The sequence below is a fragment of the Pleurodeles waltl genome, chromosome 4_1, assembly GCF_031143425.1.
Source record: "Pleurodeles waltl isolate 20211129_DDA chromosome 4_1, aPleWal1.hap1.20221129, whole genome shotgun sequence".
NCBI lineage: Eukaryota > Metazoa > Chordata > Amphibia > Caudata > Salamandridae > Pleurodeles > Pleurodeles waltl.
Window position 1 is genome coordinate 357,887,835 of NC_090442.1, and position 16,273 is coordinate 357,904,107.

At 37.6% G+C, this 16,273-nt stretch overlaps 1 protein-coding gene across 23 annotated transcripts in view; it reads left to right on the forward strand.

Annotated features, from left to right (window-relative positions):
- The window catches only part of PLEKHA5 (pleckstrin homology domain containing A5), a 991,819-nt gene that overhangs the window by 768,243 nt on the left and 207,303 nt on the right, over positions 1 to 16,273 (forward strand). For 8 of the 23 annotated variants that reach the window (XM_069228488.1, XM_069228489.1, XM_069228490.1 and 5 more), the window contains 2 exons: positions 2,982 to 3,062; positions 4,897 to 4,923. The exons of 10 other annotated variants lie outside the window; for them this stretch is intronic. In XM_069228488.1, the coding sequence (XP_069084589.1) occupies positions 2,982 to 3,062; positions 4,897 to 4,923 (108 nt within the window). The remainder of the gene's footprint in view (positions 1 to 2,981; positions 3,063 to 4,896; positions 4,924 to 16,273) is intronic. 5 more of the 23 variants (XM_069228492.1, XM_069228491.1, XM_069228493.1 and 2 more) reach the window with 1 other exon arrangement.

Sequence of the window (16,273 nt, forward strand, 5' to 3'; positions counted from 1 at the left end):
TAGTGCAACTAGCACAAGGAAGTTTTCAAAGACTGCCAAAACAACAGAATCTCTTGTCAATGGAAAAGGGAAGGGTAACACACCTAGAGCTAGAATCTTTGAATCTCACGACATGGCTCCTGAAGACTTAGAATTCGAACATTTGAAACTATGAAAAAAAGCAGTGGCAGTACTAAGAGAAGCAAGAAAAGCCAATAACAAGAAAATGTTATATGGCAAAATGGAAATGATACCTTGTTTTAAAAAAAAAAAGAGAATAGTGAAGAAAAAAACAAAGGACAAAACAGTATTAAAATATTTCACTGATCTTCTACAGGAAGAACTTAAATATGCATCCTTCAAGGGTCATCTAGCAGCAATCGTAGCTTACACAATAGGACATATTGGAAGAAGTTTTTTCATGTCACCAGTAATAATGAGAGATTCTTGGAGGGAGCAAAGAGAATAGCACCACCAAGAAAGGTACCAGCACCCGAATGGAACCTGAATAGCTAAGAAAAAACCCTCTCAACCTTTGCACAAGGCAACATTACAGATGCTCACCTTAAAGACTGCTTTCCTAATGGCTAGCACTTCACTATGCAGAATGTTGCAAGCACTCACAATAGAAGAGCCTTACTCTCAAATTCACAAAGACAGAACCGTCGTGAGAACAGATATACAGTTCATACCAAAGGTCGTTTCACATCAAAGTATACAAATCCCTAGTTTTTTTTTCCAGAACCAAAGACACGCTGAAAGGACTTTGCATACTTTTGACACAAGACGTGCCATCATGTATTACGGAGTAAAAACAAAGCCAAACAGAACGACTCACCATTTGTTTGTATCATTTGCAAATAGTTCCTTAGGAAGACCAATAACTAAGAACACATTTGCAAGATGGATTGCACAAACAATTTGGTCGTGCCACACTTACACAGATGAAAAATTTTAAATAGCACCAAAAGCGCATTCAACAGGTAAGAAAGAGGCAACCACTGCCTTTTTGGCAAATACACATTACAGGAAATCTGCAGGACAGCAATGTGGTCATCAGTATACAAGTTTACAAAACATTACTGTATCAATATACAAATAAACAAGGAAGCACAAGTTGCACAAAGCGTTCTTTAACAGCTGTTTACAAATCAATGCTCATCTTCAACCCAGCCACCTTAAAGTTGAAACTGCTACAAAATCATTGCACAGCATTTGAATCCAGAAAAGATTCACTCCGTCAAATGTATAGTTTCTTACCTGTAGGTGTAGTTTTGCAGCTTGTAGAATTTTCTGGATTCTCAAGCAAGCCACCCACCTCCACCGAGAAGATGGGAGGAGGAAGCATTTAAAAAATAAAAAAGGATCTGAAGATGGCGACCAAAGGTGGGAACATCTGGAGGAAACAGGGCAACATCTTAGGACACCAATTGGAGGTCCCACCAAAAAACAAAGAGAAGGACTAAAAATAGTGGTGAATTCTGGACTCGGCCACTGAGTGGCAAAATAATGCTCAGCATGTGAATCCAGAAAATTATTCAAGCTGCTAAACTACATCTACAAGCAATAAACTATACAATGTATTATTACTCTTAGTTTCTTAGTTTTCTGATTCACAAATTGTAAACCGTTTAGCCACATTGGGCTTGTAAAATAAAAAAAAACGAAAATGAGCAAGATTTTTCCACAAACATCATTCTTTGTATGTCTTGTTTTAGCCGCCTTCGTGGACTATCGTCAGTGTAACCATGCTGTTAAACATTGTATTAGAAGGCTAAATGGGTCTTTTAGTGCTACCCTCTGAAGTTCTGAAAGCACTTTACTACTATCGTCAACTTTGTGCACTTGTCCCTGATACTTCCCTCCTGCTTTGTGCCCTTCTGATTTTTGCCCACCTGTAGTCCACAATATTTCAGGAAGTGACGTTTCCAGGGTCCTTTTAGTGGCTATGTAGATTGTATTCCAAAATGTCCAGTCACAGTAGGTCACCAAACGGCCTACCTTATCAATATAAATTAGCCAAGTCTGTATTTGAGACTTCTTGTGATTGGCTCGAAGCACAGTGAAAGCAGTTTGTGTTTTTTAAATGAGCTGGTGCTGCTTAAAAAACTGCTCTCCGTTTAGGAACACATCGAAGGGAGCAGGCAGTGGTCCTCTGCCTGCTTCTCAAAGCCCGTACAACAGCTGTACAAAGGGGTCAGCTTCTTCTTTATTAATGGGCTACCATCTTCTTTGAGGAAACAGTATCATCAATGGTTTGTGACTGCAGCAATGATGACAAACTATTGATATTTGATCGTGATTTGTAATTAGGAGGTGATGCCTTCCTAGTTGTAATTTGGAGTGAGTTTTAAACCACTTTTTGAGTAGGAAAACGCATTCCGAATCACAAAAGTGAGTTAGTCAAAATAACATTTTACTGTCCCATACCTTGTCATTTTGTGAATTGTAGGATTTACATCAGCTAAACCGACAATTCATTTGGCCCTTGGTAATGTTGTGAGTTTGGAGAATTTGCTAACGAAGTAAATGGGCTGCAGAAAATATGGGCAAGGCAGAATCCCATAATCCTTCTGGGTTCAGTGGCGACAGAGCATCACAGAAGGGGAAATGGTTTAGTAGGAGGCGGACGTAACCCCTACAAACTACAAAATTTCTAGTGAGACTAAAACTGCCTTGGTGAAGTCTGACACTTTGGAATTTTCGTTATTTTCACACGAATCCATAAATTACCATTTAAATTCAGACTACTCTGGATGAGACGTCGCTTTGTAGTTTTTAGTCAGTTATTTCTTTTTTGATTGCATTCAACATAACATGTCAAACAGCATTGAAAATGAATGTATGTATCTGATTTGATTTGCAAAACAAGTGGGACATAATGCAAATGACTACAGTAGTATTCAACTTTTAAAGTAGAGACCATATCTGCAGTGTCGTCTTTGAAGTCTTGCCGTGCCGTAAACTGATGTTTGCTGTATGCTCCTCCCGATTTGAAATAGATGAAAGAGAATGAACCTTTAATCGCCATGGTTCACGCATTGATTGAGAATTCCGCGCTAAGACCACAACTGTACCAGCAAGTAAGGTCTTGGAGAAAGAATTACATTGCTTTGATCATCAGCAACATGTTTCCCCAGTGCCAATGTTTTTTTTCCTTGCTCTTGCCCAAATTTGCTCATAACATTGATATGTTTGCTTTCTTTTTGGTGACCACAAATCATTCACGCTTCTTTGATGCTGCTAACCCGCCAGCATGGCTTTGCTGAACAGTTTTCTTTTGCAAACTATTGCAGATAATTTTGTGTGTTTGTGTATTGCATTTTGACATTTAGCAGCTTGCCTACCGCCGTCATTTGGCATGCATCTTTCACAGGGCAGATAAGTGATTATTTCCTCCTACTAAATTACTTTTTTGTCTTGCCAGGTGTAAAGGTTTGTAACCCTGACAGCTATTCTTACTGAGTCGGCTCTGATTGTCTTTTCTTTTTAGGATATTGATATGGTGTCTGTTAGACTTGCACCTCCCCACTAGAATAACTGTTTGTGTTGATTGTAATGTTTTAGCGGGGTATTGCCGTCGTAATAGAGTTGGTTAAAATGTTTACCTATTTTAAAGGCACCCTGTTTGTCCTAAGTTGGCATTGCTTTTCTCACACGCTTTCACACTTAGTAAAGGTTTTAACACAAATTTTAATTGAAATATTAATATGAACAGTCGTCGCCCGAGACAAATCTTCTTAAATCGGAAGGCGGGAAAAGTTGTTGATTTTGGGAAGTCAAATCATTTAAAGCAATTTGCATAACAAAATTCCCAACAGTTGACAAACGTTCTCTAGGCAACAAAGTGTGAGTCAGATCACTGTGGTGGATAGTTAATTAGAGGGATGTACATGTTTATAGCATTAATATTGTAACAACAATATTTCGGGATAACATTGTTGTAAAAGAAAGAACTCTGGGGAAATAAATACCACCAAGCCACTAAATCAAAATATGAAGTTTGAAGTGTGCAACTTGGCAATAAAACCACCACTCCCGAGTTCTCTGGGTCCATGCATCAGTTACTCATTCAGTCCAGATTTATATACAGTCCTGCTTTATTCCTTTATAAAATATAAAATACAAATTCTAGTATGCAAAAGTGAACCTGGGTTGGATAAACTAATTCATGAACCGGAGAAAGCGGTAATATAACATATTCTGGTGCATTTTATCTATCTAATCAGCTATGAAATACTAAAACCTGATTGGGCCCTTTGGTATTCATATGGCGGATATTCTGGCTGTGATACCACGTACTTTCCGCCTGATACCACCAAAGGCCAGAAATTGCTTTTTTTGGTGTAAAGTCCCCCATGAATTGTTTAAGGAGCAATTATGCAACTTGAAAAAAAAAAAAAAAAGTGTAGATTTCTTCTAGTGTGTTTATTTCTTACCCTGGTGGGCCGTTTAGCTATTGTCTTTCTTATTTTACTGTCAGTTTGTTTTTCCGACATTGTTTTTCCCCTTTGTTTCGTTTATAAAATATCCAGTTGCTTTCATTGTCTATAGGTAGACTGTCCCATTGCTCGCATTTAGTTTCACTTCATATATCTTGTAATCGTGAGTCATGCTGGGTGCAGGCTGAAGTGTTAAGAACCTTATTTCTCCCCAAGCAAAGCAGGCACATGCAACTGTGTTCTTTATTGTGCAGTTAACAACCATAAACCTGGCTTTTACTTTATGAATTGTTTTTTTGGTTCTGTGTACGCATTTGTACTTATGTGCGCACTGATCATTGTATGGACGTTTGGGGTTCAAGGTACTGTATGTAGGCTTCTCTTATGGAACCGGGGTTACTTTGTGTGCCATTGAGTTGCAAGACATTGACTTTAAATATTATGTGTGCATTTGTGTTTCTGTGCGCTCACTTAGGTTACTCTGCTACCCAGAGGTTTCTCTGTGAGTACTTGAATTTGTTTACTTTCTACAGATTTTCTCTGCATGCATGTAGAATATTGTGCTATCATTTGTGTGTACGGTAACAGAATTTATTTAAAATAACATCTTTCTCATGTCACTTAACACAGCTTCTAATGTCTATTTGCTTTGAGGAGTGTGCTTTGCACGTGTATTTCCTTGCAGCTTTTGAACTGCATACAGATGCAAATGTCTTTCACTCTTTGGCGTGTGTTAGTTGCTGTTATGAAGAAATCCCAAAATGAGGAAGGCCAGCCTAAAGTAATCATGCTGGCAAATCTCGATTTGGGGCATTAGTCATGTTAACAAAAAACCTTTATGCAAAAAATCAGATATTCATGGAAAAGTTATATTGGATGGAAGAGAATGGGAAGAAAGCGACAAAACAGAAAAAATGGAAGTAAGGAAGACAGGAGAGAGGCCATGGTAAGTAGGCAGAAGTGGTCCGGGGGCTAGGAGTATAAAAAGAGAAAGAAAGACAAGTTCTCATCATCTTTGAAGGAAAGGGGGAGGAGAGCGGAAGAGCACAGGGGAAGGGATGGTTCAAAGGCAAGGGTACGGGAAATAAAACAGTTGAAGAGATTAAACGGCAGAAACCCCACTTAAAAACGGAGGGATCAATGAGGCGTGAGGATCCCCATACCCTTTAAGGTTAAAAAAAAAAAAAAAAAGAAAGAAAATATTTTCCTCCAAGAAGGGCATTCGCCAGGTTGTTTTTATCTGACTAATAACAGCTGTTCTTGAAGAAAAATTCATTATGAAATGTTCGATGAAAGATATTCTTCAGAAGATATTCTTCATGTAGATTTTTCATTACAGTTGCATAAAACCACCTTCAGTACCTTTTTCCTGTCCATTAACTATTCTCTGTAATCTGATTCCAACACCAATACTCTCCCATATCCCCTCTAAAACTGGCCAGTTGTGATAAAATAATTTGTTGAGACAGTGAAGGGCAACTTTATCCAAATACAGCGTTATAGTCCATCATCTTGTTAAAAAAAAAAAAGCTTGCCACAAAACATAATTTATTATTGTTATACGTTACGGAACAGAGTTGAATCATATCAGAAAGTCATCAGTACACCTTTTTATTAATATGTAATAAAAAAAAAAAGGTTTAATTAAAATATGCACATCTTAGTATTTGTGTATGTTGGTGCCACATCACCAAATGGATGAGACTTGTAGCCGAAGAAATCAGAATCACTTAAAGTACGAAATGTGGCGACCAACGATCTAAAGGATATCCTGAACCCGTAAGCAATAGCCTAGGAGGGTATGCAGTGCGTAGGACTCATATTGGATAGTACTTTTTCTAAAGCAGTCTGTTTAGGAGTACAGGAAAGACTGGCCAACTGTGAGCTGACACTCAAGTACTAATCCTTTTCTGACTATGAGGAGTGACACAATTCAGGAGATTGTCTAGCCTTGCAAGTAATCCACTTTGATTCTGTAGTCATGGAGGGTATGTTCAGCCGTTGACGTAGGAATTTTGTGGCACTTGAATGATGTTGATTTTGTGTGTGTGTTGGGAGAAGAGATTCATATTCCCATGTATTATTATACTGATAAATCATTTTGCAAGACTGTGTTACTTGAAAAATTGTTTGTGAATCAACATTGTGATGGTTAATCTGGCCTTTAGGTGACCTAAAATTATCTACTTCTTGTATACCAGACATGCTGGTGATCACCCATTTGGGTTGTTTTTCTAGTCAAGCATTTAAAGTACGTATATTGGATCATCAGTTATACAGTCACTTGTAGATAAAAGGCCAGAAATTACCTGTGTATATATTAGTTAGTGCCGACAGAGCGCCACAATGGAACAGACTAAAACATGTCCCAAGATTTAACTGTGTATCGTATCTGCCAAGTTTTTAATTTTAAGTAGTCTTTGTGACATTCAGCCAAATAATCCATTAAGATCTTCAGCTACTACTGCTCTTTGTTTTTAAAACAGTCAAGATGTCCCTTTTTTTCCACAGTGGGCTTGTAATCAGTTATTAATAACCCATTCAACATTGGTACAAAGGTAAAATATTATGGTTCCTACGTGGTTCTGACACATTATTGGGAGCAGCCTGAGGAATGGGAGAAAGTGCTGCTCAGCATTTACAAGCAGGTTCATACTGTTGAAATGCTATTGAATTCTGAAAGGAAGACGGAAAATATCCAAGAGGTACTGTCAGGAGCAGTGAAAGCAAGGGATTGAGTCCCCACAGCCTAAGCCCCCTCCCTCCCGCTACTACTACTACCACCACCACCATTGTGATTTGTGGAGCCTAGTTATGTGAACAGTTATTGGGAAAACAAAGGATGACCCTCACACTGTTATTCCCTTTGATAGTGCAGTGCAGGCTGTCATAGTGATGAAGTAAAGCTTCAAAAATAACTCTGTTTTTTCTGCCACTAAAGTCATCTGATTCTCATCGATAAGCCAACAAAAGATGCTCAGAATGCAAATCAGATCTGCCAAGTTTTGGAAATGAAGAAGGACTGCGTATGGTTCAGACCCTCTGTAATACCCAGTTTTATAGCTCTATTCAGACATTTAATATTGTAGCCAACTTTCCTAGCTTGTGGAAGCCATATTTGCATGAGGTACTACTGTATCATGTCATTCTGCAGCTTGTATGTATTGTCTTTGTATCAAAAGCTTTGCTTAAGCTGTACCTGTCTCTCCAGAGATCTTCAGTAAGCAAGAAAATAACCTCTGAGAGTATAACGCTCCATGAGCTCTTGTTCGCGCTATATCAAACTCCATTAATAAAAATAAATGTAGTACACAGGGGGTTCTTGACAGATACTTCCCAGTTCCTAAAAAAAAAAAAAGAATACATTATAATTTGCAGTAAATGTTCTCTTATTTGACTAAATAAAATGGTGATCCGGTATTTCTTTGTTAGGAATGCCCCCAAATAACTTTTCAATGTGTGCTAGCCAGTTCCTCCTTAAGGCGACTTCCAAGTATGTTCCCAGGGTTATCCCTTATTGACATATTCAATACGTAAAAGTGAGAAAGTAAGAAGAGTTATATTCTACACATTGTTTACTTTTGTTTAAGGTAGGACCTAGAGAAAATGTTGAAAATGCTTTGTGGTTCGTTGTTGCTTAGACCGTCACTTATGATGAAACGTGCCTCTAAGTGTCTTTGTAGAATACTAACTTTTCAGGCCCAAATTACTTTTTGTGAGTTGGAAAAAGTACCTGCCCGGTTAACACAAACATATCCTGCTGCATTCCCTTACTCTCCTCCACTGTGCAGGTCATCTGAGGAAACCAAGATGGGACCATGTGCTTGTTCTGGCTTCATCTAGTGCCAGATATTTATGCTGTTTATTTTGAGAAATAATAGCACACAATTATTCCTGACATTTTTAAAAATAAGGTATGGCATTATACATCATAAATCATAGTGCAAAATGCAATAAATACTGTTACATACATATACCGGGTCTATTGCTTCAAGTGCTGCTCTTCTAGCAGGGTTGTGGACATCACAATAATTCTGACCTTATGACCGTTTCTGAGCTTCATGGAGTCCATTTGAGGTGAAACAGCAGCTTGTGAAACTATTTCAGACAACCTGACATAATCTGTCTCAGGGTTGTTTGGGAATACATTAGCACTCAAATTGTGGGTAGGCTTGTAAGCCAGTGTAGATTACATCCCCTATAAGCACTTCTGCTTCATTGTCACTTGTCCTTCCCTGGACCTACATCCTACTTTCGTATTGATCGCAGTATTGGAAGTCCAGTATGGCTTGGAAGTGTGCTGGTGTGCATGAGTGAGCACAGTACCAAACCGCTATTCAGTTCTTGTACAATACCACTGAACAGTATCCAGACTTGTTACCTGAAGGCGACGTCACGGATAATAAGCATAATCTATTGTGCCACCCAATGGTCATTATAAAAAAAACTTGAGTAATAGTTATAATTTTACCTTTAACTTTGCCTATTATGCTGTCCGAATTTGTAGACAAAAAACAAGTTTGAGTGCATTTACCTTCAATGCAGTTAACATATTTGTTATAGTCCGGCATCAAATTTTACAGAGCTGTACTGTGAAAGTGCTGCTGCTTTTTCATATACCAAATTCATTGTTTTATTATTTTGGCACAATTGTCAATGCTGCTACTGTGATTAAGTGCACCCGCTATTCTTTTAAATGGCTACTCACTGGTTTTGCATGATCTGTGTGTGCATTATTAATTTGAAAATTGTGGCTATTACAGTTGTTTTTTTGGTGTTAAGTGTTCGTACTGTTAGACCATCAGCAAGAAATGTGTCCACCTAATGTTCATTTTATGAAACAGTGCGAATTATAACTTTGTCATTATCTGTCATAATTTGAGAACTAAGCCCTGTTATTGGATGACTTTACATTTTTTCTTGTTCTGTGCCTGATTTCATAATTAAAGAATATTGTGTCCAGAAATATAAAAAATGTAATTTCTGTTGACTAGAAATAATAGTTCCTATACTTGCAGGATATGAGCTGTTTTTCCATTTTTGAAGTGTCATTTACAAAGTTTGCTTTGTTTATCGATTGTCTTAAAAGGCGCTAAAGACTTTAAATCAGACATTTTTACTGACCACACACTGTAAAACAGTGAAACATTAACAAATGCACAACCTGTTTATCAGATTTGTGAAAAATACAGTGTCTCTGTGTAGCATGTTAATCAATCATGTATGCATATTGAAGTTTATGCACCACGAAGCTAGCCATAGAACACTGTATAAAGCATACCAAGATAGGACAAAAAAAAGACATGCTTACATAAGGAGGATTCTATATGTTGTTGATCATGTGGTGTAAATAGTCACATTTGTTAAGAGGTTCTTACGTTGGACTGGAGTTATACTTTGGGCACAGTAAGAGTGGGAGCCTGCCCTGGGCTTATCTATTTTGTTATAACAATAGTAAGTAGACGCATCCCTAAGGTCGATGAACCTTTTGACTTGTTTAAATTATTATTATTATTGTTATTGTTATTGTTATTATTATTATTAATATAAGGCATATAACACAACAGTATTAAACAATAACAATCACAAAAGAGTCATTAAAGAACAAACCATGACCCATTTAGCCACGAATAACCACACCTTTAGTATCAATTAAAATGTTTATTTCCCTAAATTAACAAGGTCACCAAAATTAGTCTGAACACCAAATGGTACAAGTAAAGAAACATCACAGGTTGGCCAAATCGCCTAAAGAATCTTTGCTTTAACAAAGCAGTAAGAACGACAATTTCAATAGCAAAAACACTAATTATTAGCAGCAATATTTGAGAAGGAGAAATAACATACATTTGTTCAGCAATAAATTAACATCAGTTCATAGGTATGGAATAACACCTCACTAACTTCAAATTAGCATGTTGGGCTTTATGCAGAAGTTTTAGTAACATTAATTTAGAAAACATCTTGCTATGGCGCTATCAAAACAGCAGAAGTATTAAAACAGTAACAGTTGGTACATAAAAAACAAAAGACAAATCCCAAATACACAGATCATACATTTACCTATCCCTAAGGAATATCAGCAGTTCAGCTTCATCAGGGGGACAGCAGCGTCAGCATCAGGACAGGAGCAGAGTAGGGTGACAGTTTAAAATTTGGACTATAAGATTACTAAACCATGAGGTCATTAGTTCAGCATTGAACAAGCATAGTAAACTCAGAAAATAATAAAGCACCAGAATGTCAGTAGTCTGTGGCGAGGCACGAAGTGTCAAAGTGACATGTCCTACTGAGAATGCGCGCACCACTCACAACACCAATTTGTTAAATCAAAGCTAACACACATTTGCTATTGGTCAGAAACATTAGGCGAAGAAAGAATATCCAATTAGAAGAACATTAGATATCAGCAATACATTGCCAATTTACAAGTGTAACCTTTTCTAATGTGACGATTAAATCTTCTTCCATTTACATAATTCCAAACTATACTAAATGTGTCATCCCGGTGTTTCTTCCGTCCACGATCAGTAGACCCTTTTATTCAGCACATTCCAAATATGCTGCTAGACATTGGTTACAGAGACTGCAGAAAACCTTCAAAGACACGTCAGTTCCTCAAAAAAAATACACTTTATTAGCTTCTATACAGATATGCAACTCAAACAGTAAACTCTCTTATACAATGAACATGGAATGATTTAATAAGTTGCAACTTCTGGAATTTTGGCAGACAAATAACTTTTGCAGAAGCCTCGTTTGCTGTTAGTAAGAATAAAACTTACATTATTTTAACCATTAATAGAAGTAATCAATGCATTTTGAAAAACTATTTTGATGCTTAATACAATATTAGTACATTAGTTTGTGAAAAGACCATATACATGGGGTCTTTCATGAATTGGTGGCTACTCAAGTAGGCACATTGTGGGTCACAAGTTATTAATTTCAATGTTATACATCTTATATATTAAAAAAAAATTCAGAATAATTATTAATGTTAATTTCAGCGCTCACAATCCCTCCTCTGACTATATGTCATCACTCTTAAATCACAAATAAATGTATTTATTTCATTGTGCAGATTTTCTAAAATTTTGATTCTGTCACATTTTTATTTAAAATTGTTCTCTTTGCCTTTTTCTCCATAGCCTTTCCCGTTGAAATTCTACCCTCCTGATTCTTTTCAAATCTTCTCCTTTTGATCATTTTGTACAATTTGCACATTACCCAAATTCCAGTTAGACAAATCACAATAATTGAAACCCCTTGTTTTATTTTTATAACCATTCCTTTTCCCAGGTTGCCAATCCAGTTCCTCACAACAGTCATCGCTTTGCCAGCTTTTAACCGAACAGTGAGCTCAGTTCTTTTAATTTAATCTCATCTTTTGTTATATTGTTAATCAAGCCTCTAACTGCTTTACTGTTGTCTGGAAAATCCGAATAACAATGACGTGGACCTAGCAATTTACAAACTCTGCTAAACACATTTGCTAAAAGAATGTCTAACGCAAGGCGGTTCTGAAGTGTCATAGCTCTTACCGCAGCCATCTCTATATCCAAAAGGATAATGGCTACTGAATATCCTGTCAGCATGTTATCCATAACGGTAGACAACTGTCAAATTTTTATAGAATTCAGAAGAACTCCCACTGAAGGAAATATTGCTCCAAATATGTCTCCAACAATGCTAGAAATTGATTCTCGTTTTTGTCTCTTTGGTTGTAATTCAGTCATTTTAGGAAATTTACTCAAGCCATCAAGTTGGTACATTTTCGGGAAGACTATTCCCAAATAACATACCATCCTGTAGGAAGACTGTAAAATGTATTTCTCCCACAGATGTAATAGTTACCGGGCACTGGTTGGTCCTGACCATTCAACATAAATGCCCACTTATACTAAAACAAAAACACAGGTCTACATTCACTCATACCCACAAGTATTTTTTCAACCCTAATGTGTGGCCTGTATATACAAAGCTTTCCTACGTGTTGTGCATCTAAAGTTAGTCTTCCTTGTTTAGTAATGTTAGTAAATGTATAGTCATTCCCAGAACTATGTGAAACTAATCCATTATCTACTATAGCCTTCATTGTCCTTCTCCTTTCCTCTGTGTAATCTAAAAAAAAACAAAAAACTTTTTTCTAAGGATGTGAGTTAACAGGTAAGGTTATTTCTATGAGCAAAAGCTGTCCCAAACGTTAATTTAGGTTCAAAGAAATCCCTCATTATTATTATATTATTGTCCTTAGCTACCATATTAAGATCCCTAATTATAGGAACAAAATAAAACACTATGTCTGAGTTTGAATATAAATACTGGATATACTTCTTGTTATAAAATCTTGTTAGTAAAAGACTACAACATATGCCGTAAGTTACTGTGATAGGCTACACCCTCCTCAACAGAGGCTGGAGTGTGTGTACAAACATAATAATCTCTCGCATCCATTGTATCAACATACTCATGCAATAAGCGATAGACATTAGAAGAAAGTTCTCCCTGTTATGCAAATATTTCTCATCTATTTTAAATCTATCTATTGCTGAAAGAGTATGCACTAATTCTGAAGATGTTGTTTCTACATTCTTATCAAAGTCAATCACACCTACAATCAATACCAAACATACAATTGCACAAACAATCACCAAACCAATACCCATGTATTTACAGCATCTATTGTTAGTGTTCTGCTGGTTGTGGTTACCCTAGTCTGTAAAGAATCAGGTAAAGCAAATACAAGATACGGCTATGCAACAAAAATCAAAAACTAAAAAAAAAGAAAAAAAATATATATTTTTTTAAAATCTTCAGTCTTCAATCCCTCCCTATTTTTTTTCTTTTTTTCTTTTCAAAAATATTTACAGCTTCATTCACACACAACCCCCTAAAAATCAGTAAAGTTGTCAAATACAGTTTAGAAGCATGTCAGAATCAGGTTACCAAAGTCTTTTCAAAATATTTTCAACAGAGTCTTATCCACTTAGTTTTCAAATTTTCAATCTTTCCCAGCAGAGTTTCATTGATATTCTTCATGTGCCAAAATATAGACCCAAAATGTCTCTATCAAAGCAGAAATTCAAAAATAGCTACATATGCCCAAATCAGGACCTGAGTATCTTCGATTGTCAATTCTCTATCATTTTAATCTTCCACCTTCACTGTATTCACCATCACTCAGATGTTCATTTCCAGAAGCATCAACATCTTCCTGAATTGGTGGCACCACGTTTGTCTTCTTTGACTTTGAGCTTGTTTCTGGCTAGTTGTCTCTTTCAGAGGTTTTCTTGTTAATGCTGTTTTCAGTACTGGACACAAATTCTTCTCCTTTGACGTTCCAGAAACCGGTTCAGGAGGAGTCAAATCCTTTTGGTTCAGATCTGCCTCAACTCTTTTCCCGCTGGGGGCAGTCACTTGTTAAGTCTGTTTTTTCAGACCATCGTCTTCTGAGGACACCCTCCTCTGAACAGGTTTTCTATGGACCGGTTCTCTCTCCTGTTCTCTCTAGAGTGGTTCTTTTACTGTTTCATTTGTGGACGAATCATACTCATCTTCCAGGATTCCTGTCACTTTGTCTGTCAAGGAGTGGGCAAATCAACTGGAGTATGTTCTGGCTCAGACTGTGGCTCACTTCTTCCTTTGTCTTGCCCTGGAATATGTATGGGTGGGTGGTGGTAATCTCAATAGCTCTTCTTCTTGTTCTGTTTGGGCTATTCACGTTCCGAGTGTGACTTGCATGGATCCAGTTCGAAGTCCTGCACATTTCACAGTTGTGGTAGTGATCAATACTACCTGGTAAGGATCTTTGCACTGAGGCTCCAAACATGATTTTCTCACATGCTTTCGGATCACTCCCCAGTCACCTGCTTTCAGGTTGTTTCCTTGCCTTTTGGGACGGTTGCAGTGTGCGGATGCAAAGTGGTAGCTTTGTCTAATCAGCTTCCACCTGATTAGATAAAGAGCGAACCACATCAGCTAGACCTTTGCTGTAATCCAATTCCATATCATCTGTAATGTTCACAAGAGCATTTGCAGGTACAGCTGGCAATCTCATTGCTCTTTCCATGAGGATTTGATGGGGCGAAAATCCTGTTTTCTTGTGAGGGATGCTACTCATTTACATTAGAACGAATGGTAAAGCATGTGGCCATTTCAGGTTTGTGGATGTACACATTTTTTGCCATCCTCGACTTCAAAGTACTATTCATCTGTTCTACAAGTCCTGAGGCTTCTGGCGGGTAGCTACAATGAAGCTTCTGCTCAATGTTTAAAGCGGAACATGGCAATTTAATCACCTCATTGTTGAAGTGGCTTCCGCCATCTGATCCTAAAGAGACCAGAAAACTGAAACGTGGAATTACCTTCCTAAGCAGTTACTTTGCTACTGTGAGATTGTCATTTCTCCTTGTAGGGTAAGCCTCAATTCAACGAGTGAAAATGCACACAATCACCAATACATATTTCAAACCAGCACACGCAGGCATCTCAATGAAATCCATTTGCATTCTGCTGAATGGTCTTCCAGCCATGCCTATATGTCCCATATTTACGACTGTTCCTTTGCCCACATTCATCTGCTGGCAGATGACGTATTTGTGGCAAACTGCTTCCTCAACCTATCTAAACTTTGGATTGAACCAAAATTGCTTAATCAACTTGACCATGGCATTTCTCCCCACATGAGCCTGTCCTTGATAGTATCTGGCCATCCGAGTCAGTAGACTGTTTGGCAGTACTACCTTCCTTTCTCCTGAGACCCTCACATAGTCATCCCTTTGGACACATTTCCAGTCCCTGCGTTCATCCTTTCAGACATTGTCTTGAGTTTTCAACTCCACCAAATTGTCAATAACATGCATTATGTAATTTGCATAAATCTCATCATTTTCGGGCAACAATTCCCATTCTCCTTTGTAGGATATGCCTATCAAGGCACAAAACTATGTAATCCTGTGTTCTCTGATGTGCACTGCATTTCACCACAGCAGTCTTTTCAGGCATTTGAATTGCTTTTAACAACTCATGTATTCTTTCGCCATTTCTTATTGGTGAACTAGAAGAAGTTAGAAAACCTTGAGTTGAAATGTGGCATGCTCTAGTAAGAGCCACTAGTTCCGCCATTTGTGCAGAAAACGCTCTTTGAAACCATGAAGCTTCCAGTATGCCAGTGATAGTACACTGAATATCCTGCTCTTAATGTGCCCACATTATCTCTCAGGCAGGAGCCGCTAACAAAGATAATTTGGTCATTCCTTTCCAGGCAAGTATCTATAATATCGACTCTGGGTTTTGTGCATAATTCTGTAATTTCCAGACAATCATGTACAGTGTCATTCAATTTATCGATATCTACATCCTCATTTGGAAGTAAAGTTGCTGGGTTAAGCACTGTAATCTCTTAATGGTTACATTTGGAGACCCCAAGATTGCAGTTTCATATCTGGTCAGCCTAGAGGTGGTCACATATTGTGTTATTAGACCTAGTGAGCAAAATTTCAATTGAATGAGGTACCATTATAGTAAGGGAATAACCCATTACTATATTCTCACTCTGAGCGAGGCTCTGCTCAACTGCTGCAATGGACCGCAAATAACCTGGTAAAGCTGCTGCAACCGGATCCATAGTGGCTGAAAAATATGCTACCTGGCGATTCACACCGCCATGAGTTTGAGTCAAAACAGACAAAGAACATGCATCACGTTCATGACAAAATAACAGAAAAGGTTTTGTGTAATCAGGCATTCCTAAAGCTGGAGCTTGGCACAAACTCTTTCAAATCAGTAATGCTTTCATACATGCTTCATCCAGTACTATAGGATCGGAAACATCCTTATGAGTCAGCTTC